The 19,315-nt window shown below is 52.1% G+C and overlaps 3 protein-coding genes across 6 annotated transcripts; 2 read left to right on the top strand and 1 right to left on the bottom strand.

Moving 5' to 3' along the window:
• The first annotated feature begins 101 nt into the window (after positions 1–101).
• On the top strand, positions 102–10,235 carry SKIV2L (Ski2 like RNA helicase). The gene is made up of 28 exons (XM_039219553.1): positions 102–154; positions 232–335; positions 998–1,107; positions 1,207–1,324; positions 1,414–1,528; positions 1,648–1,722; positions 2,009–2,062; positions 2,161–2,351; positions 2,513–2,641; positions 2,862–3,007; positions 3,529–3,675; positions 3,807–3,891; positions 4,080–4,186; positions 4,510–4,656; positions 4,734–4,830; positions 5,016–5,228; positions 5,310–5,420; positions 6,100–6,330; positions 7,034–7,171; positions 7,329–7,466; positions 7,607–7,711; positions 8,280–8,427; positions 8,523–8,649; positions 8,797–9,007; positions 9,164–9,274; positions 9,354–9,572; positions 9,766–9,906; positions 9,994–10,235. The coding sequence occupies exons 1-28, from the start codon at positions 133–135 to the stop codon at positions 10,192–10,194; spliced, it is 3,741 nt and encodes a 1,246-aa protein (XP_039075484.1). The 5' UTR covers positions 102–132; the 3' UTR covers positions 10,195–10,235.
• Positions 10,236–10,294: 59 nt separating this feature from the next.
• On the bottom strand, positions 10,295–12,755 carry DXO (decapping exoribonuclease). Of its 3 annotated transcripts, none has more exons than XM_039219554.1 (7): positions 12,675–12,755; positions 11,793–12,161; positions 11,383–11,618; positions 11,076–11,295; positions 10,824–10,959; positions 10,589–10,683; positions 10,295–10,506 (listed from the first exon to the last, which is right to left on the bottom strand). In XM_039219554.1, the coding sequence occupies exons 2-7, from the start codon at positions 12,146–12,148 to the stop codon at positions 10,356–10,358; spliced, it is 1,194 nt and encodes a 397-aa protein (XP_039075485.1). In that variant the 5' UTR covers positions 12,149–12,161; positions 12,675–12,755; the 3' UTR covers positions 10,295–10,355. The 3 variants fall into 3 exon arrangements, with proteins under 3 accessions (XP_039075485.1, XP_039075486.1, XP_039075487.1); XM_039219555.1 differs by having other exon boundaries at positions 12,411–12,743; XM_039219556.1 differs by lacking the exons at positions 11,793–12,161; positions 12,675–12,755 and adding an exon at positions 12,411–12,487.
• STK19 (serine/threonine kinase 19) lies at positions 12,755–19,288 on the top strand. Of its 2 annotated transcripts, none has more exons than XM_039219558.1 (7): positions 12,755–12,935; positions 13,068–13,309; positions 16,984–17,079; positions 17,398–17,537; positions 18,354–18,451; positions 18,559–18,706; positions 18,852–19,288. In XM_039219558.1, exons 1-7 carry the CDS (start codon positions 12,836–12,838, stop codon positions 18,895–18,897), a joined length of 870 nt encoding a protein of 289 aa, XP_039075489.1. In that variant the 5' UTR covers positions 12,755–12,835; the 3' UTR covers positions 18,898–19,288. The 2 variants fall into 2 exon arrangements, with proteins under 2 accessions (XP_039075489.1, XP_039075490.1); XM_039219559.1 differs by having other exon boundaries at positions 12,756–12,935; positions 13,068–13,204.
• Positions 19,289–19,315: the final 27 nt, after the last annotated feature.

The following is a 19,315-nucleotide window of genomic DNA, read 5'->3' as shown; positions in this document are numbered from 1 at the left end:
GTAGCGCTCTACCCCTCCGCCGCGGGTGTGTGTGACGGAAGTCGCCTCCACTTCCGCCCGCTCTGGGGCGGGGCTTACCTCACGGCTTTTCGCTGCACATCCGGTGTGCCCTGCGGCTGCTTGGGCTCCAAGATGATGGAGACAGAGCGACTTGGTGAGGGGGAGGGGGTGGAACCAACAAGTGTTAAGGGGGTGACCCTTGACCTCTGACCTCTGACCTTCCTTCTGTAGTGCTGCCTCCTCCAGATCCCTTGGATCTGCCCCTTCGGCCTGTGGAGCTGGGATGCACCGGGCGCTGGGAGCTGCTGAATGTGCCTGGGGCTCCAGAGAGCACAGTGAGTGGCTTTTGACCCTAACCTTTGACCCACTTTGAGCTTAAAACCTTTTCCACTCTCTTTACTGTTGGACCCTAAGGTAACCTCATTCTCCTGTCTCTGGATTTCTGTCATCTGGGCTTGCCTTGTGCTGGGCAGACCCCAGCTAGTGGACCGGAGTTCATGTGAAGACAGAGAAGGGAGTTTTGGGGATACCTTACGTCTGAGAATTGCTCTTTCAAATGTGTTTTTTCTTCGGAGTCACCTGTCTCCAAGCACCAGGGCACTTGTTGATGGCTACCCTTTGAAGCCCTGACTCTCATCCTTAGTCCTGGGCTCCCTTTTCCTAAAACTAGTGGTTCTCAAATTTAAGTGTACCTCATAATGAGTGGGGGTGGGGGATTTTTAAAAATACAGATTCTTAAGCCTAGCCCCAGAGATTGTGGAATGATTGTATTTCATGTTGTATTGTAATGTTTTAGCAACCATTGCTCCAGATAAATCAGTAGCAGGTAGTTTGTCCTGTAAAGCAAGATAATCTTTGGAAAATATTGCTTCAGCTTGACTATCCTAGTTGGTCTGGAATGTCTACCGTTTTTAGTTTCAACACAAATCACATCACTTTCTTGTCTATGTCTTCTCTTCTCCCCTTACCTAATGCCTTTTGTTTTGTCCTTTACCAGCTTCCCCATGGCCTCCCTCCCTGTGCCCCCGATCTGCAGCAGGAGGCAGAGCAGTTGTTTTTATCATCTCCAGCCTGGTTGCCTCTGCATGGTGTGGAACACTCAGCCCGGTGAGGGGTCTGGAGGGGCCTGGACTGGGGAGCTAAGTCCCTAAAGGAAACTGGGAGAGGAGAGAAAGAAGACCTGAAAAATGTTTTCATTTTCTGCAGAAAATGGCAGAGGAAGATGGATCCCTGGTCTCTCCTGGCCACACTGGGGGCCCCAGTCCCCTCAGACCTTCAGGCGCAAAGACACCCAACCACAGGGCAGATACTGGGCTACAAAGAGGTAGGAGGTCAGGGGCCATAAGAAGGAGAATTGGGAAAGCGTCGGAGGCAAGCTCAGCCTCACTGGGGCTGTGTGGTCTGTTGCCTCAGGTCCTGCTGGAGAATACAAACCTATCAGCCACCACCTCCTTGTCTCTTCGCCGGCCCCCAGGGCCTGTCTCCCAGTCCCTGTGGGGGAATCCGACACAATACCCTTTCTGGCCAGGTGACTTTTGTGGAAATGGGGTGGTAGGAGAGGGCGCCCTCATTCTCTAGGAAAGAGTTCCCCACCCATCCCATATCCCTCCCACCCCACAAATCCCTCTTTGTCCACACTCTTCCCAGGTGGAATGGATGAGCCCACCATAACAGATCTGAGCACTCGGGAGGAAGCTGAAGAGGAGATAGACTTTGAGAAAGGTGAGGTGGTGCCATGACAGACCCTTGGGAGTAGGGCTGTGAGTCGGCGGCCCTGAGGAAGAGGGGCCCAGGCCTATCAGTGGGCCGCTGCTAGCCCTTCTGTGCCTTTGAGAAAATTAGGGAAAGGCACCCTTGTTGTAACAACCTTTATTGTTATGGAAAGATGGCAGAGAGCCCCATTTCTGGCGCCTACGCTGTGAACGGCATCCTGTAGGTTTAGGTATCATATGACTTGTACGCCACCGCACAGTAATGCTGATTCTATTTCTTTGTCCTTGTCCTTCAGATCTTCTTACTGTCCCACCTGGCTTCAAGAAAGGTGTGGACTTTGCCCCAAAGGGTGAGTTTTAGTTTTAAGATAGGGTATAGAAATAGTGGCTTTCTCCTGTGGAACAGAGATGGACATGACCAGGTTTCCCTTTTTGCCTTGCTCCTCAGATCACCCGGCTCCAGCTCCCGGCTTGCTCAGCCTCAGCCGTTTGCTGGAGCCTCTGGATTTGGGGGGAGGCGATGAGGATGAGAGTGAGGCAGTGGGCCAGCCAGGAATTCCCAGAGGGGACACTGTTTCAGCAGCCCCCTGCAGTGCTTCCCTGGCCCGAGCAAGCAGCTTGGAGGACCTAGTGTTGAAGGTTGGTGGTTCTGGGCAGTTGAGGCAGGAAAGAAGAGGTCTTAGTGGAGGGGTGGCTGGCTTGGTTGGGTCTAAGAGGAAGACCGGAGCATCTTTATGGAGGGGTGGTAACAGAGGGCTCTCTGACTGTATCTTTATCACCTCTACCCCCGGCTTTTCCAGGAAGCATCCACAGCTGAATCCCCTCCAGAGCCCCCCAAACCCCTGCCTCAAGAGCAGTGGGCTATTCCTGTGGATGTCACCTCCCCTGTTGGTGATTTCTACCGCCTCATTCCCCAGCCTGCCTTCCAGGTAGTGTGGCCCAGTGCTCACCTGCTCCCCTGCCTCTTCCCTGTTGCTCCCTTCATCTCCTCTCCCCGCCGAGGCCAGATGCCTTCTAGGTTCGTCTTGGGGCTCACTCCCAGCCTCACTCTTGCATGCCAGAGCCACCTTGCATGCCCTAAGAGCTGGAGGCAAGAGGGCCCCCTTTTCTTTTTCTGGCTTGGCCTCCAACTACTCCTCTCTCCCGCAGTGGGCGTTTGAGCCGGATGTGTTTCAGAAACAGGCCATCTTACACTTGGAGCGTCACGACTCTGTCTTTGTAGCGGCTCACACATCCGCGGGGAAGACGGTCGTGGCTGAATACGCCATTGCCCTTGCCCAGAAACACATGACACGGTATAGGCCCCTTCAGCAGCTGGGCCTGTGTTTTCCTATACCCTTTCTCGGTGTCATCTTTCCCCCACCACTACCTCATCCTTCAGATGAGAGGTTTGGAGAGAGACTGAGATGGGGCCAGGAGTGATGTGGGAAGGTGTGGTGGGGAGAGCAAGTTAGAAGACCTGTGTGGGGCACCTGTGTGCCTCAGTCAGTTAAGCATCTGACTTCGGCTCAGCTCATGATCTCATAGTTTGAGAGTTCTAGTCCTACATGGGGCTCTGTGCTGTCAGCACAGATTCTCTGTCTCCCTCTCTTTCTGTCCCTCCCCTGCTCGCACTTTGTCTGTCTCAAAAGTAAATAAGTAAACATTAAAAAAAAATGACGATGACCTGGGTTAGCTTAGGAAGAGTTTTTGTGGGGTCGTGTCATGAAGAAGGTAAGGGCAGTTTGGGGGGAGAAGGAAGGCACGTGGGCTCTGGCATGCTTCTCGGGGGGCTCGGGGTGGGACAGGCAGTGCTGACTTCATGCCCTCTTCCCAGCACCATCTACACTTCGCCCATCAAGGCCCTGAGCAACCAGAAGTTCCGAGACTTTCGAAACACTTTTGGGGATGTGGGACTGCTCACTGGGGATGTACAGCTGCACCCAGAGGCCTCCTGCCTCATTATGACGACAGAGATCCTTCGGTGAGACATAGGCACTCAACACGGGTGGATTTTTGGTCAGGAAGGTGCGGCTGCTCTGGACAGCATGTTGACTGAGAACAGGGTGGAGACAGGAGCCACTGGGGAATCAGCCTTTGGCCTCTTCTCCCCAGCTCCATGCTGTACAGCGGCTCAGATGTCATCCGGGACCTGGAGTGGGTCATCTTTGATGAGGTTCACTACATCAACGATGCTGAGGTAAGAGGCCTGGGGTCCCCACACCCCAGTTGTCCTCTCCTGTGCACCCAGATCACACAGACTAGTCCACACAACTTTGTGGACCTCACTGCCTTCTTTGCCCCCAAATGTAACCCTCTGCGCTTCCCCTGGGGCAGAAGGGCAGCTCCCTCTGAGCCGACAGTGACCAGTCTTCTCTCTCTGCCCAGCGTGGGGTTGTGTGGGAGGAGGTGCTTATCATGCTCCCTGACCACGTCTCCATCATCCTTCTGAGTGCCACGGTCCCCAATGCCCTTGAGTTCGCGGACTGGATTGGGTAAGATGTGTGCTCTGGGATTCTTGGGTGAAGGGGGCTATAGCATTCCTTGGTTAGGAGTGGGGGTGAAGACTACCACAGCAAGGAGAGTGTCTTGGGGGTGGAGAGGGGGAAGGGGTACGGCTGGGATGCGTGTCTGATCCAGGCGGCTGCAAGACCCCACTTGGGCCCAGATCATTTTGTGTGTTGGGTGATAGGATGGTGGGGCAGCCTTCCAGTCTGGCTCTCAGAAAAGACCAGGTGAAGCTGAAGGGGGAAGGTGGTGGAGATGTGGGTTCCTTCTTGCACTCTTGCCACTGACCTGCTCTCTTCTACCCACTCAGGCGACTGAAACGGCGCCAGATCTATGTGATCAGCACTGTTGCCCGTCCTGTACCCCTGGAGCATTATCTCTTCACGGGGAACAGCCCCAAGACCCAGGGGGAGCTCTTTCTGCTGCTGGACTCCCGAGGTGCCTTCCACACAAAGGGGTACGCTGGAGATGGGGCAGAGTCAGGGCTGGGTCCACTGGGCATGACTGTGATCAGCGACCCTCTCTGTGCCCCAGGTACTATGCAGCTGTGGAGGCCAAGAAGGAGCGGATGAGCAAACATGCCCAGACCTTTGGGGCCAAACAACCGACGCATCAGGGGGGGCCTGCACAGGTGAGAGCCGGCAGGCTCTGTATCTGCTGCCACCTGTTTCTCCTCTATCCATTCTTCCCTCATTCCCTAGGCGTTTGGACTTGAGCTTTGAGCACCATCTGACTTGACACAGCTTCACCTCCCCTCACTTTGGCCCTGACGGGTTCAGGGATGCGACCTTTGCCCCCTCCTGCCCCCTTTTCCAGGACCGCGGTGTGTACCTATCCCTCCTGGCCTCCCTCCGCACCCGTGCGCAGCTGCCTGTGGTCGTGTTTACCTTCTCGCGGGGTCGCTGTGATGAGCAAGCCTCGGGCCTCACCTCCCTGGATCTCACGACAAGTTCAGAGAAGAGTGAGATTCACCTCTTCCTGCAACGCTGCCTTGCTCGCCTTCGCGGCTCTGACCGCCAGCTGCCCCAGGTGTGGTTGGGGGTCTTGAAGACTGTCTAGAAAGGATTCTCCACTACCCTATCCCTGACCATGGGCCTTGGCTCCCTGCAGGTCCTGCACATGTCCGAGCTCCTGCACCGTGGCCTGGGTGTGCACCACAGTGGCATCCTGCCCATTCTTAAGGAAATCGTGGAGATGCTTTTCAGTAGAGGCCTGGTCAAGGTACACACACTGGTAGAAGAGGGACTCTTCAGAGCACTTCTTGCTCCCTTACAGGCTGTGCGGAGGGTGGAGGGGCAGGGCTCAGACAGGACAGTGCAGTGGTTAAGAGCTTGGGGTCTAGACCAGATTGCCTGTGTATGCATCCTGGCTCCACTACTTCTGTGTGACCTCAGGCAGATTACTTAACCGTCCTGAACTTTAGCTTTCCTATCTTAAATGGAGATGCACAGAATGGGCACAGGCGGTATTCAGAAGGGAAACCCAGAAAATTAGCAAGCATAGGAAAAGTTACTTTACTTTCCTAAAGGTGTGTATATCTTTTTGAATTGGGGTGTAACTGCCTTTAACTTGAATTGTGAATTACATGCACCAAAAATAAGATATACTCTGCAAAAATATGTTCACGCAAAGAGATACTCTAAATGCATTGGGATGATTGACAGTGGGGATATGGGAATTGGATATGGGTTACAAGAAAAGAAGTGGGTAGCCAAATAGATAAAGTGAAAATGATAGTACTTGCTCTATAGTTTTGCTCTGAGAGTTATTAAATGAGATCCTGCGAGTTAACTGTCTGGGACCATGCCTGGTACCTACTCAGCCTTGGCTACAGAGTAAGGTACACTTGGCCAGGGATGGGTGTCCGTGTAGCCCCTTTACCGATCTTCCTCCATCCCAGGTCTTGTTTGCCACGGAGACCTTTGCCATGGGTGTTAATATGCCAGCCCGAACAGTGGTGTTTGACTCTATGCGGAAGCACGATGGCTCCACCTTCCGGGATCTGCTCCCTGGAGAGTATGTGCAGATGGCCGGCCGGGCAGGCCGGCGGGGCCTGGACCCCACTGGCACTGTCATCCTGCTCTGCAAGGGCCGTGTGCCTGAGATGGCAGACCTGCACCGCATGATGATGGTGAGCCAGGACGGTATGAGGCTGAGCTGGGAGCGCCCCAGCTCTGGGGACCTGCTGGATTCTCTCTTCTGACCCTCTTCCCCTCTCTTTTATTTCTACGGTTGACCTTTGAACGATGTAGGGTTTAGGGAGTGCTGACCTCCTGCATAGTCAGACATCCGCATACAACTTTTGAGTCCTGAAGAACTCTACTGCTAATAGCCTATACTGTTGGCTGGAAGGCTTACCAATAACAGATAGACGATGAACACTTATTTGTATATGTATTTGTTGCTGTATTCTTATAATACAGCTAGAGATAAGAAAACATGATGAAGAAAATTATAGGGAAGAGAAAATACTTACAGGATTGGACAGTATTTATTGAAAAAAATACACGTGTAAGTGGACCCCTGTTGTTCAAGGGTCAGTTGTACTTTTTTCTTTTGCCTGAGAGAAACCAAGGTCAGAGCAAGCAAATCCGAGGATTAGATTGAATCCCACCCCTTCTAGTCTTTTTTCATTGTGAAGACAGCTAGGTAGAACCTTTGAGGGCCTATTTATTTAGTTCCCTTATTTTGCAGAGGAGGTAAGTAAACAGTTTGTCTAGGGTCCCATGGTCCATGGGGACTAGATCTGCTGAGAGTAGAGCCGGTCCTCACAGGGCTGGCTTGGGGGGCAGCAGATCCCACCCCAATCTCACTGCTTCTCTGACGTGCCCCAGGGGAAGCCATCGCAGCTGCAGTCCCAGTTCCGCCTCACATACACCATGATCCTGAACCTGCTGCGGGTGGACGCCCTCAGGGTAGAAGACATGATGAAGAGGAGCTTCTCGGAGTTTCCATCCCGCAAGGACAGCAAGGTGAGGAGGCTGGGATGACCAGTAAACCAGGCAGCATGTTGGGACAAGGGAAGCCAGACTAAGAGGTGAACATCTAGAGACGAGGCAGTGAATGTGGGGAGTGTGGCATCCTGGGCCTGGGGACTCTCCTTTCATACCTCCCTACACTTCCTCCCAGGCCCATGAACAGGCTCTAGCTGAACTGACCAAAAGGCTGGGGGCCTTGGAGGAACCTGACACGACTGGCCAACTGGTTGACCTGCCTGAGTATTACAGCTGGGGGGAGGAATTGACAGAGACCCGGAACCTGATTCAGGTGAGTGTTGTGAAGGTGATGGAGGAAGGGAGGAAGAGAATGCGACACTCTGGGTGCTCCTGAACCTAGTCCCAACCTATTCTCAGTGTCCCTGTTATGCTTCCTTTGTTATCCCTTTTGTGCATATCCCCACTCTTTAGCGACGCATCATGGAGTCTGTGAATGGGCTGAAATCTCTCTCAGCTGGAAGGGTGGTGGTTGTGAAGACTCAGGAGTATCATAACACATTGGGTGTGATCCTGCAGGTGAGGGCAATGGAAATTTAGACCCCAGAGGGAGGGAGCCCTATCTCCATCTTCTGTACTTGGCTGGGGGCAGTTGTCACATAGCACTCATTTTTCCCTCCTGCCTTCCTTTCTCTCCCATTGCCACCACTCATGCCTACCTCCTTATCCTCCCTTCCCCCACTGCCTCTCCCCCTTACTCCTCAGACTGTTCTTTTTTTTTTTTTTTTTTTTAAATGTTTTTTATTTATTTCTAGGAGAGAGACAGCGTGAGCAGGGGAGGGTCAGAGAGAGAGGGAGTCACAGACTGAAATAGGCTCCAGGCTCTGAGCTGGCAGTCAGCACAGAGCCCGACGCGGGGCTCGAGCCCACAAACCGCGAGATCATGACCTAAGCGAAAGTCGGTCGCTTAACCGACTAAGCCACCCAGGCGCCCCTCCTCAGACTGTTCTGATTGACTTGGTTACCAGTCCATACTGATGAGCTCTGCAGTTGCTCTGTGGTCCCTGCCTGAGGGTGGGGACCTGGTCTCTTATCTTTGATGTCCACTCCTCACATTGCCCCGGCCTGGCCTCCCCATCTACCCTAGGTCTCCTCAAATTCCAGCAGCAGGATATTTACAACCCTGATTTTGTGTGATAAACCTGTGTCTGAGGACCCACAGGGGAGGGCACCAGCCACCCCAGATGTGCCCTACCCGGATGACCTTGTAGGATTCAAGCTGTTCCTGCCTGAAGGTGAGCATGGGGCAGATGTCCGGGTTCCTGACAGCAATGTAGGCAGGATATTTGGGTCCATCGTAAGGTTTGACTCTGCTCTTCCCTTTTCACAGGGCCATGTGACCACACGGTGGCCAAGCTCCAGCCAGGAGACGTGGCTGCCATCACCACCAAGGTGTTACGGGTGAATGGGGAGAAGATCTTGGAGGACTTCAGCAAGAGGCAGCAACCAAAATTCAAGTCAGAGATGGCTAGGGAGATCCTTTTCCTGGGGAGGGGACCGGAGGGGGTGTAGGGAGGGGTGGTTGAGGTGTCTCTCCGGCCTGAGAGGGCTTCTCTGAGAGAGAACACTCTGCCTTAGGTCTTAAGACCTTGCTCCTTCTTCAGGAAGGATCCTCCTATTGCGGCTGTGACCACTGCTGTCCAGGAACTGCTGCGTCTGGCACAGGCCTACCCAGCGGGACCCTCTACCCTTGACCCTGTCAATGACCTGCAGCTCAAGGATGTGCCAGTGGTTGAGGGAGGGCTCCGGGCCAGGAAGCTGGAGGAGCTGATCTGGGGTGCTCAGTGTGTGCACAGTCCCCGTTTCTCCGCCCAGGTAGGGTCCTGGATGCCAGCTCCCAAGCTCAGAGGGAGGCTTTTCCCTTCTGTTCTCCTGTAGCCTGGCCACCCTCATCTCTGCCCTTGTCCTCAGTGCCCTCCTGCTCTGGGATAAGGGGAAAGCTAACATGCTTCTGCTGGTGGCTCTCTGCAGTACCTGAAGCTGCAGGAGCGAATGCAGATACAGAAGGAGATGGAGCGACTGCGTTTCCTGCTGTCAGATCAGTCACTGCTTCTGCTCCCAGAGTATCACCAGCGAGTAGAGGTGGGAAGGCCAGGGGTGGGGACAGGGGGCTAGTGAGAGAGAAGAGAGCAGGCTCCCAACACCTACCATCTTTCTTTAGGTGCTCCGAACCTTGGGTTATGTAGACGAGGCAGGCACTGTGAAGCTGGCAGGGCGGGTGGCTTGTGCCATGAGCAGCCACGAGCTGCTTCTCACTGAGCTCATGTTTGACAACGCTCTAAGTGCCCTGCGGCCAGAAGAGATTGCAGCCCTGCTCTCTGGCCTGGTCTGCCAGAGCCCTGGGGACCCTGGGGAGCAGCTCCCAAGCACCCTCAAACAGGTATGGGACACCCACCCCACTTTCTCTCCCTTGGGTGTGGCATTCCCAATCCCCACCCCCAAGTATTCCTCAGATGACCCCCTCCAGCCCTGTTAAGTACCCCTAAGAGCTGGAATGGCTTCTTCCTTGATCAGGGGCTCCCTAGTCCTAAAGAAGGAAGGCGGGGTCTGAACCTCTCCTTGGCCATCTGCAGGGAGTGGAACGTGTCCGGGCTGTGGCCAAGCGGATTGGTGAGGTCCAAGTGGCCTGTGGCCTGAACCAGACCGTGGAAGAATTTGTCGGAGAGTTGAATTTTGGGCTGGTGGAGGTCGTGTACGAGTGGGCCCGGGGCATGGTAAGTAACTGGGGCTTTGTGGACAGCTGGCTGGGGGGAGGCTGCCCAGGTCTACCATACTCAGTCCTCACCCTGCTTCCCCCACAGCCCTTCTCTGAGTTGGCAGGGCTGTCGGGGACTCCTGAGGGCCTGGTGGTCCGTTGCATCCAGCGCTTGGCCGAGATGTGTCGCTCGCTGAGGGGGGCAGCCCGCTTGGTAGGAGAACCTGTGCTAGGTGCCAAGATGGAGACGGCAGCCACTCTGCTGCGGAGGGACATCGTCTTTGCGGCCAGCCTATACACTCAGTGAGTGGCCAGTGTAAAAATGTAGTAATAAAGCAGCGAACCACCTGTGTGTACTTCAAGTGTTGAACAGGGATGACTTGGTGCAAGAGAACACAGCAGGAAGAGCCACTTAAGAAACAGGCTTTTATCTGTGCACATGGAGATAGGACCAGCCCCTCTGAAGTCTCAGACCTTGGGGGAAGGTGTCTTGGGGGGTGATGGGAGGTCCTGGGACACGGCCTCCACATACCACGTGGGCAGGAATGCATAGGGTGCATCTCGATGTTTAGACACTGTGATTGGGCTGCCAGGCTCCCAGGAGAAGAGATGGACGAGCCTAGGGGGGACGTGGAGTCACAACTTGAGGACTGGAGGCAAATTTCTAGGACCCAGAGAGCAGGGACAGATGAATGGCTCACCTGGGATCATCTTGGACAACTGTGTTCTGGGCAAAGCTAAGGAAGGCAGCACAGAAGTTCATGCACACGGAGGGATTCCAGCCATCACGGTCATTCTGGAGAGGGCCAAAGAGGAGGCAGAAAACAGGCAGTGAAGGTGAGGGCAGAGAAGGGGCAAGGTGGACTGTGACCCGGGATACTGGACCTGTGGTCTGGTGTGGGGGTACAGGTGGGAGCTGCAAGACCACTGCCTTACCCTGACATATTCGAACATCTCCATGGTAGGGAAGGTCTTGAGGGAACGGATGAAACCCTCTGGGTTACGGAAGCCAGCAACGACGTTTGGGACCCCCAGAAGGAATGACTGAGCCCACCATTTCAGGAGCTTATGTCTGTCAGGAAAGGCAAGGGGTCAGTAGGACCCTTCCTCCACCCTCCGGCCTCTTGCCCTGGTCCCATTTCCAGCCGTCTGTTCTAGGCTCTCACCCCGCCCACCCCCATCCTGAACCTGTAGAAGCTCCTCCATTGGCCCGGGCTGTGCATCTCTTTGGAGGTCTTGAGCTCCACATAGCAAGTGGGGGGCTGTGTGGATGGGGCCTGGGGGTCTGTGCAGTCTACCTCCCCTGAGAAGAGCAGAGGGTGGTTTCCCAGGCGGCTGCGTAGCACAGAGCAGAAGGCCACGTTGGTGTTAACCTCACCAGAAGGGTCCGGGGAGCTTCCAGGTTTGTCTGCACAAGAAGAGAAGCGGCAACAGGGTGGGGGCTTTCAGTCTCTGGGGAAGGGGGAGGGGACTACAGAGCAGGGGCAACTCTCACCTGCACACATGTACTGCTCAAACTTGTACCCCATGTACATAAGCTCGCGGAGAAGGGGTGGCCGGGCAAGCCGCTGGGCCCGAGCTGCCGGCGTCTCTACCTCACTCAGGTACAGTGTCCCCTGGAAGCGGGAGGCCGCCAGCTGCCAGCCCTCCTGCCGCTCATACGGTGTGGTTAGCAATTTTGTCAGGTGCCCTCGCCATGTCACTATGGCCCCTGCCAGCCAGCCTGGACCCCTGAGAGGGAGGAGTTAGAAGCTGAAGGTCTGATACAAGCATTAGCTCAGATGACTCCCCCAAAGAATATCCTAGGTTCCTTCTAAAGACTGAACTCATTCCAGTTTTGGCTCTCCTAATTTTAGAGGGTAGGTGCAGGTCTCTAGATCTACCCATGTGCTATGCTTTGCTCACCCCTCCAGCTGGCCTCGGTGATCCAGAAGCCAGCGTAGCAGGTGATCCAGCCCCTCTCGGATCTCCTCGTCCCTGGGCTGGTATCGATCAGGGTATCCATCTCTGAGGTCAAAGTTGGGGCCTTGACCATTGGTAGGGGGTGGGCTGTAGTAGCGCAAGGCTTGAGCATCTCCATGGTACTGGCGTTGTGCATCCAGGGAGAAGCAGCCCAGTTCGGATGGGCGGCGGTAGAAAGGGAAGGGCCCAGAGTAGAGGGCAGGGTCTGTGGGCATTGAGGGTGCTGGGCTGGGGAGTTTGTTCCGAGGCTCAGCTACCTCTACGTTTTCCACTTTTCTCTTGGTCCCTCTGCGATCCATGAGGTCCTGAGAACTGGGGTTAGGGAAGTTACCCTTTTACAGAGGAGGCCCAGAAAAGGGGGACTCTGGATCAGGACTAAGCTAGCCTCCGGAAGGCCAGGCTCTGGCCCTGAAACAGAACCAAGGCTAGGTGCACATCCCACCTTTTCCCTTGACCTACACCCCCACCTCCAGATGTTCCAAAGTCAGTGAGCTGAGGAAGGCTGTCTGGGCTCAGACCAAGGATCTGGTTGCCTCAGAGCCCACCAACCTCGACCTCTACCTCTGCGGAGCTAAGACGTCACGGCAGTTGTGTCCAGAAGTCGGGGAGGTATGCAAAGGTGGTTTCCGCACTCCAAGACGCAATCACTCAGCGACAGTGGCGGGCCGACTTCTCGGGGGCGTGCAGGGCGTGCGCTTTTCCCGGGGAGGTGGACCCCTACCCGTCCGCCCGCAGCCCGCCGCGCCGCCCACGGGTTCCCGGCCCGGAGTGCCGGCGGAGGAAACCAATCCCAGCAGCCGTGCGGCAGCCCTCCTCCCGGCTGACCGAGAAGGCCAGTTGACGGCTTCCTCGTCCCACGTCGTCCTTCCACCCGGCCGTCCGGTCTCCGGGGAGCCTAACGTCACTGCTCTGCGCCGGAAGATGCAGTCTTCGCGTCCTCGTCCCACAACACCGACCTCTTCCCCGGCAGCCGGAGACCCCAGGATATGAGCCGAAAGAGGCATCGCCTGGTCCCGGACACCTTTGGGCTGAAGAGGCGGCGGGAACCGAGGCAGGCAGAGGCGGACCCTCTCAGGGGCGAGTCAGGTGGGCGTGGCAGCCCCGGGCCTAGGCCGAAGGCCCCTGCCGGGAGCGGCCTCGCCCGCCGGGTCGCGCAGGACGCGAGCGCGGCGCCCCCCGCCCCCCTTCTCGTCTCGGTGACCGGATCTCCCCACCTAGGGTCCGCGCGCGCGGCCGTCGCCGAGCTGGTGCAGCTGTTCCCGCGAGGCCTGTTCGAGGACGCGCTGCCGCCCATCGCGCTGAGGAGCCAGGTGTACAGTCTCGTGCCCGACCGGACGGCGGCCGACCGGCAGCTGGTGAGGGGCGTCGGAGCGACGGACGGAAGCCGCTTCCCTGCCTCGACCCCATCACTCAGACACCCGGGCGGCCGGCCAGCCGCTCTGCCATTCAGCAGGCGTCAGGTCTCTCCAGGCCGGGCACGGCGGGGCCTAGGAAAATGCCGCAGACCCTGTTAAGAGACCCAACGGCAGTAGAGAGCATGCCACATCATGGAAGTGGAAGAACGAATCTTTTGGGGAAACTGAGTCATCGGGTGTAGTTGGAGCTTTACAGCGCTGGGAATGCAGGCAGACGTCAGATTGCGGCAGACCTTGTGCATCAGTGTTGTTTCTGCCTTACACCGAAGGCGATGAGCTAGCAGAGAGTGTTAATTGGCAGAGGGAACGGGGTGTTGTGTGGATTGGAGGAGTGAGATGAGACAGGGAGATGGGCTGGGAAGACAATGCGGCAGAAAAGTGGTGAAGGCCTAAATTAGGGGAGTATAGTAGGGAGGGGGAGGATGGGTGGAGATGGGGGATATGGACAGTGGGAAGAGGGAGGAGTTCAGGATAACTCAGGTTTTCTCAGTGACACACTGGTGGAGTGGACAGAGTAGAGGGCGCTGAGTTGTTGGCAGATGACATGCTTGATTTTGTAGGAGTTGGAGGTGCTTGGGGAACATCCAAAGGCAAGTGTGTAGTACAGTTGGATATGAGGAACTGGAGAGAATTCTGAACCAGTGCTATAGAATTGAAGTCATTGAGATGTGAGCAGTGGTTCAGTCTGGATGTAGGTGAGATTGGGTAGATGTGAGCAGTGGTTCAGTCTGGATGTAGGTGAGATTGGGTAGGGAGAGTGAGTAGAGGGGTAATTTTTAACGTATTAAAAAACTTTAAAAGGTAATGAAAGCTATGGCTCTTTCTCTCCAGAAAAACACATATATGCCATATACATATAAGGTGTATGTGGAGTTTTTGTCCGGGCAGGGGGGTTGTTTCACAGATTCTCTGAGGTCCAAGGTTAAGGACCTCAAGTTTATTTATTTTTTAATGTTTGTTTATTTTTGAGAGAGAGAGAGACAGAGTGTGAGTGGGGGAGAGGCAGAGAGAGAGAAGCTGAAGTAGGCTCCAGGCTCTGAGCTGTCAGCACAGAGCCCAGCATGGGGCTCAAACTCACGAACTGTGAGATCATGGCCTGAGCCAAAGTCAGATACTTAACTGACTGAGCCACCCAGGTGCCCCAAGGACCTCAAGTTTAGAGTGAAAGGGCCAAATCTACAAAGCTGGGAGATACCCACATTTAAGGCAGTGTTTCTCAAAGTATGTCCTGAGTTCTACCTGTATCAGAATTACCTGTTATTAAAACAAAAAATGACCTGGGCTGCTTATTCAAAAATATAGGTTCTTGGGACTCACCTAAGATCTCTTGAGGTAGGACCTGGGAATCTACATTTTGAATTACTGTCCCAAGTGATTCTTAATGTGTCTTAAAAGTTGGGATCCATTGATGTTAGGTGAAAGCGGAGAAAGAGGAGTCTGTGGAAGAGGCTGAGAAGGAATTGCCAGAGGTAGGAGGAAGCCATAAAGCCTACTGAGAAAGCAAATGGATTTTCAAGGAGGTGGAGTAGTTGGCAGTGTTAGAACCTGTGATTTAAGGCAGTGGTTGGTAAAGAGATCCAAGTAAAATAATATCCAAAGTCTGTCCATTGGATTCAGGAGGAAAAGAGGAAAGAAAAGGAAGATGGAGACCAGCTCTAGTCTCATGAGGAAGCAAGTTAGATGGAACCACTCCTTATAGAGTATTTGTTGTATTTAATTTACTGATGTTAGCCTAAGTTTTGAAAAAGCTGTAATAATTGCACAAAGGAAAAAATAAACACACACACACACTTTACAGAATGTTTATAAGCAGATACCCATTTAACTACCACCCAGGGCAGACTATGGAACAAGCCAATACCCACAAAAATCACTCTCCAATATGACTTTTGTCCCTTGGAGGTAACTATTCTCCTGACTGGTGTGATAATTGTTGAGTTTTTTTTTATACCACCTATATGTTTATGTGTAAACAGCATAGCTCAATTGTATTCATTTTAGATCTTGATACAAACAAAATCCTACCATATGTATGTATTTATATCTTGTTTTATTAGATGAATACTTTTGAGGTTCTGCTCAGTTTCACATAGATAAAGTTCATTTCATAGATTTCTATTTTATGAATATGTCCATTTTTTCTGTTCTAGTGAAAAAAGTTTTGTTTCTAGGAATTTGTTATTTTATCATCTGAATTTTCAAATATATTGGTGTAAAGTTAATAGTTTGATTTTATCGTCTCTTGGATGTGTAGTGATGACCCTTTTCTCATTCTTTTTATTGACTGTGCTTTTTCTAGTTTTTTTTCCCCATTTTCTTGATCAGTCTCACCTGTGGCTTACCAATAGTCTTTCAATGAATTAATGTTTAGCTTTGTTGCTCTCTTGTATGTATGTTTTCTATTTTATGAATGTTTCCCTTCTACTGTTGGGCAGATTTTATTTCTTTTTCCCCATTAGTTTCATTCTCTCTTTCTTTCTAGTATACACTTGTCAGGTTGTAGTTTATCTTAAGTACATGCAGATGTATATAGTTTGGGCACATATTTTAGTTATTATTCAGTTTAAAATATGTTTTAACTTTTTGTGTGATTTTCTTCTTTGACCAAGGTTTGAGTCAAGAAATGTATGTCTTAATTTGAAGCATTTTCATATTACCTGACACAAATTATATTGTGGCCAGAGAACATACACAATGTGATTTCAGTCATTTAAATTTTATTGAGACTTGCCTTGTGCTATGTAGTCAGTTTTGCTAAATATTCTATATATATTTGAAGAGAATATGTGTTTTTCAGTTATTAATTTCTTAGTAACTAAAGTTATTAATGAAAATTATTTTTTTCTTAAATAGTTTATTGTCAAGTTGGTTTCCATATAACACCCAGTGCTCATCCCAACAAGTGCCCTCCTCCATGCCCATCACCTCCCTCCCCCTCTCCCCCCACCATCATCCCTCAGTTTGCTCTCAGCATTCAAGAGTCTCTCATGGTTTGCCTCCCTCCATCTCCCCAACTATTTTTCCCCTTCTCCTCCTGCTTCGTCCTCTGTTAACTTCCTCCTAATCCACCTATATGTGCAAACATATGGTATCTGTCCTTCTCTGCCTGACTTATTTCGCTCAGCATAACACCCTCTAGTTCCATCCATGTTGCTTCAAATGGCCCGATTTCCTTCTTTCTCATTGCCATGTAGTATTCCATTGTATAAATATACCACATCTTCTTGATCCATTCGTCAGTTGATGGACACTTAGATTCTTAATGAAAGTTATTTCTGTAGTGATTATTTTGTCTGTTCTATGAGTTTATGAAAGGTAGATTATATCCTTTTGCGATTATGGATTTGCTATTATCTCTTCAGATGTTTTCCCTACCTTCCCACCTTCCCTCACCCCACATCTAGACTGTTAATTCCTTAAAGACAGGGCCTATGTCTCAATCAGTATTTTATTTTAGTGTCTGGTATATGATTGGTCCTAGAAAATATATATTAATTGTTTGATAGACAACTGATGAGGTGGGTGGATGGGAAGGTGGGTAACTAATTTGAAGAGACTGTTTAACAATCTACCTGATTCTCTCCCCACAGTTTTTCCTTTGTTTAGAGAAAAACTCCCCAATAATTGGCAGTAAAATCTCCCTGCCCCAAAGTACCCAGAGTATAGCAGAGTATCTTACCCTGATACCCTTCTTTTTACTCCCATCTCTCTGGAGACAGAAGGAGCTTCAAGAGCAGGGGGAGATCAGAATCATCCAGCTAGGCTTTGACTTGGATGCTCATGGAATTATCTTCACTGAAGACTACAAGACCAGAGTGCGTGTAACTGTGACTGTGCATGCGTGTGTGTGTATGTGTGTGTGTGTGTGTGTGTGTGTGTGTGTGATGGGTGTGGGGGGCAGACAGGGAAATTGGAGAATGGAATAAAAAGAAAAAGAGACAATTCTCCTGCCCCACATCTCACAGAGAGGGCACAGGGCTCTGGTAAATAGTAATATGAAAGAGAGGAAAAGGAGGAAAAGTTTGAGAGGTAGAAAGACATGAGTGAAAGAGAAAACAGGAAGAGAAATGTCCTGGAGGTGGAGGTCCATGGCGAAGGCTGGGCCACACCACATCTCTCATCTCTGGTTCCAGGTCCTCAAGGCCTGTGATGGCCGACCATATGCAGGGGCAGTGCAGAAGTTTCTGGCTTCGGTGCTTCCAGCCTGTGGGGATCTTAGCTTCCAGCAGGATCAAATGACACAGACCTTCGGCTTCAGGGACACAGAGATCACGTGAGACTTGGGGCACCAACAGAATCAGGCATCTGACGTTTCCCTGCCTCCCTCCCACCCCATCCTTTTCCTTCTGGTACACCTATCAGAAAAAGTACTCTTATTTTTAATATAATGACCTAAATTTGTACTCCCCCAAGAAAGGAGGCCTTTCTTACCTGGGACCTTGGACTAAAAATTCAGGAATTCTGGGTGGCTAATCCAATGAATTTAGAGGCCTGGCAGGCACCGTAAATGCCTGTTATGGATTTTGCGGAGACTAAGAGAATGGAGAAATGGTAGGAGCTTGGATGCCCCTAAAGCTTTCACATTAAAAATTAATGATCAGGCAAGGATGAAGTAAAAATACCATACCAGGGGACCTTATTTGCCTCAGGCTCCCTACTTTGCAACCCACGGTATATGTGAAAGCATTTTTTAAACCTTTTAGTAAGATGTGGGGGAGTTGTGTTGAGGCACGTGTAAGCAGTGGCAGGAGCATGGAAGAAAGGCCCTCGTTTCTCCCCTGGGGTTGGACTGAGAGTGTGTCAGGGCGTGTGATCAAGGAGGGCTTCTGAGAGAGAAGCTGCTTTAGTGAACAAGTAATACTAACAGGAAAAGAAAGTTGGGGGACGATCCAGGTAAGAGGAGTAGACGCAAGGGCACAGGGCACTGAACATCAGGGTGTGGGCAGAAAAACCCTCCAGAGTGGGTTTCTGTTATCTAGTCCCCTCAGAAGTTGCCCACGTTTTTGTGGAGACTTAATGTCCAAACATCCGTGGGCAGGGAGATGGTTCTTAGAGCTGAGGCCTCCTCCTGGCTTCCCACCCTTCATAGGCAGCTGGTGAATGCTGGAGTCCTCACTGTCCGAGATGCTGGGAGTTGGTGGCTAGCCGTGCCTGGAGCTGGAAGATTCATCAAATATTTTGTTAAAGGTATTCCATCCACAGCTCAAGCCCTTGGTCCATCAAGAACAGCTTTTGGTGGTTCCTCAAGGCCCAAGCCTTATTCACTTTTCCCCTCTCCTATGCCACTTCTCCAGGGCGCCAGGCTGTCCTTGGCATGGTCCGGAAGGCCAAGTACAGGGAGCTACTCCTTTCAGAGCTCTTGGGCCGGCGGGCACCTGCAGCGGTGCGACTCGGCCTCACCTACCACGTGCATGACCTCGTTGGGGCCCAGCTGGTGGACTGGTGAGTCAGTCCCCAGCCTCTGGTAGATGACAGAGCAATGACCCAAGGTTGGATTCCCTTCTGGGAACAGCCAAGGGTAAGTTCTGAGTTTTCCCCAGACTGTTGGCCTAGGTATATGGTTCCAGCTCTGTTTTTTCTTTTACAGTGTCTCCACTACTTCTGGAACTCTCCTCCGCCTGCCAGAGACATGAGGATTCTGTTGGTCATTGCATACCTCCCCAGAGTCGGGTGAGAGGGATCCAGGAGTACTGTCCAGTGGTGGCTGAGATAGGGTCACCTTGGGAGCCAGGATGGGTGTTGAGGTTGCATCTGCGCAAAGGGTCAGACGTGACTGCTGCTGTTTACCTGGGCTCTGACCCAGTTGTGGGGTTTGGGCAGTGGTTCTCTGTCCTTCTGTGGAAGTGGAGCCAGAAACCATATCAAGGCCATTGCTGCTGCCTTTCATACAACAAAAGTACTGCTGTTATTCTCTTGGGATAGGAAAATGGGATTTCTGGGGAGGCTGATAAGGGAGGGCAGAGTTTCCTTTTCCTACATGCTGGGTTAACACTGCAAATAAAGTAGTTCTTTGCTTGTGCTATTTCCTGGATGTCTTTTGTTTAATGTGAT

The sequence above is a fragment of the Hyaena hyaena genome, unplaced genomic scaffold (genome assembly GCF_003009895.1).
Source record: "Hyaena hyaena isolate Hyena2069 unplaced genomic scaffold, ASM300989v1 scaffold_830, whole genome shotgun sequence".
Classification (NCBI taxonomy): domain Eukaryota; kingdom Metazoa; phylum Chordata; class Mammalia; order Carnivora; family Hyaenidae; genus Hyaena; species Hyaena hyaena.
The sequence above is the reverse complement of the archived record's forward strand: the minus strand, read 5'-3'. Positions and strand labels throughout refer to the sequence as shown.

Coding starts and splice junctions, on each gene's coding strand:
- SKIV2L (XM_039219553.1), top strand. CDS start 133: ATGATGGAGACAGAGCGACTTG. Junction 155..231: donor GATGGAGACAGAGCGACTTG/GTGAGGGGGAGG, acceptor TTCCTTCTGTAG/TGCTGCCTCCTCCAGATCCC. Junction 8,428..8,522: donor CAAGCTGTTCCTGCCTGAAG/GTGAGCATGGGG, acceptor CCCTTTTCACAG/GGCCATGTGACCACACGGTG.
- DXO (XM_039219554.1), bottom strand. CDS start 12,148: ATGGATCGCAGAGGGACCAAGAGAAAAGTGGAAAACGTAGAGGTAGCT. Junction 10,960..11,075: donor CAATGGAGGAGCTTCTACAG/GTTCAGGATGGG, acceptor CTTTCCTGACAG/ACATAAGCTCCTGAAATGGT. Junction 10,507..10,588: donor GTTGTCCAAGATGATCCCAG/GTGAGCCATTCA, acceptor CGTCCCCCCTAG/GCTCGTCCATCTCTTCTCCT.
- STK19 (XM_039219558.1), top strand. CDS start 12,836: ATGAGCCGAAAGAGGCATCGCCTGGTCCCGGACACCTTTGGGCTGAAG. Junction 12,936..13,067: donor CCCTCTCAGGGGCGAGTCAG/GTGGGCGTGGCA, acceptor CTCCCCACCTAG/GGTCCGCGCGCGCGGCCGTC. Junction 18,452..18,558: donor CATCAAATATTTTGTTAAAG/GTATTCCATCCA, acceptor CCACTTCTCCAG/GGCGCCAGGCTGTCCTTGGC.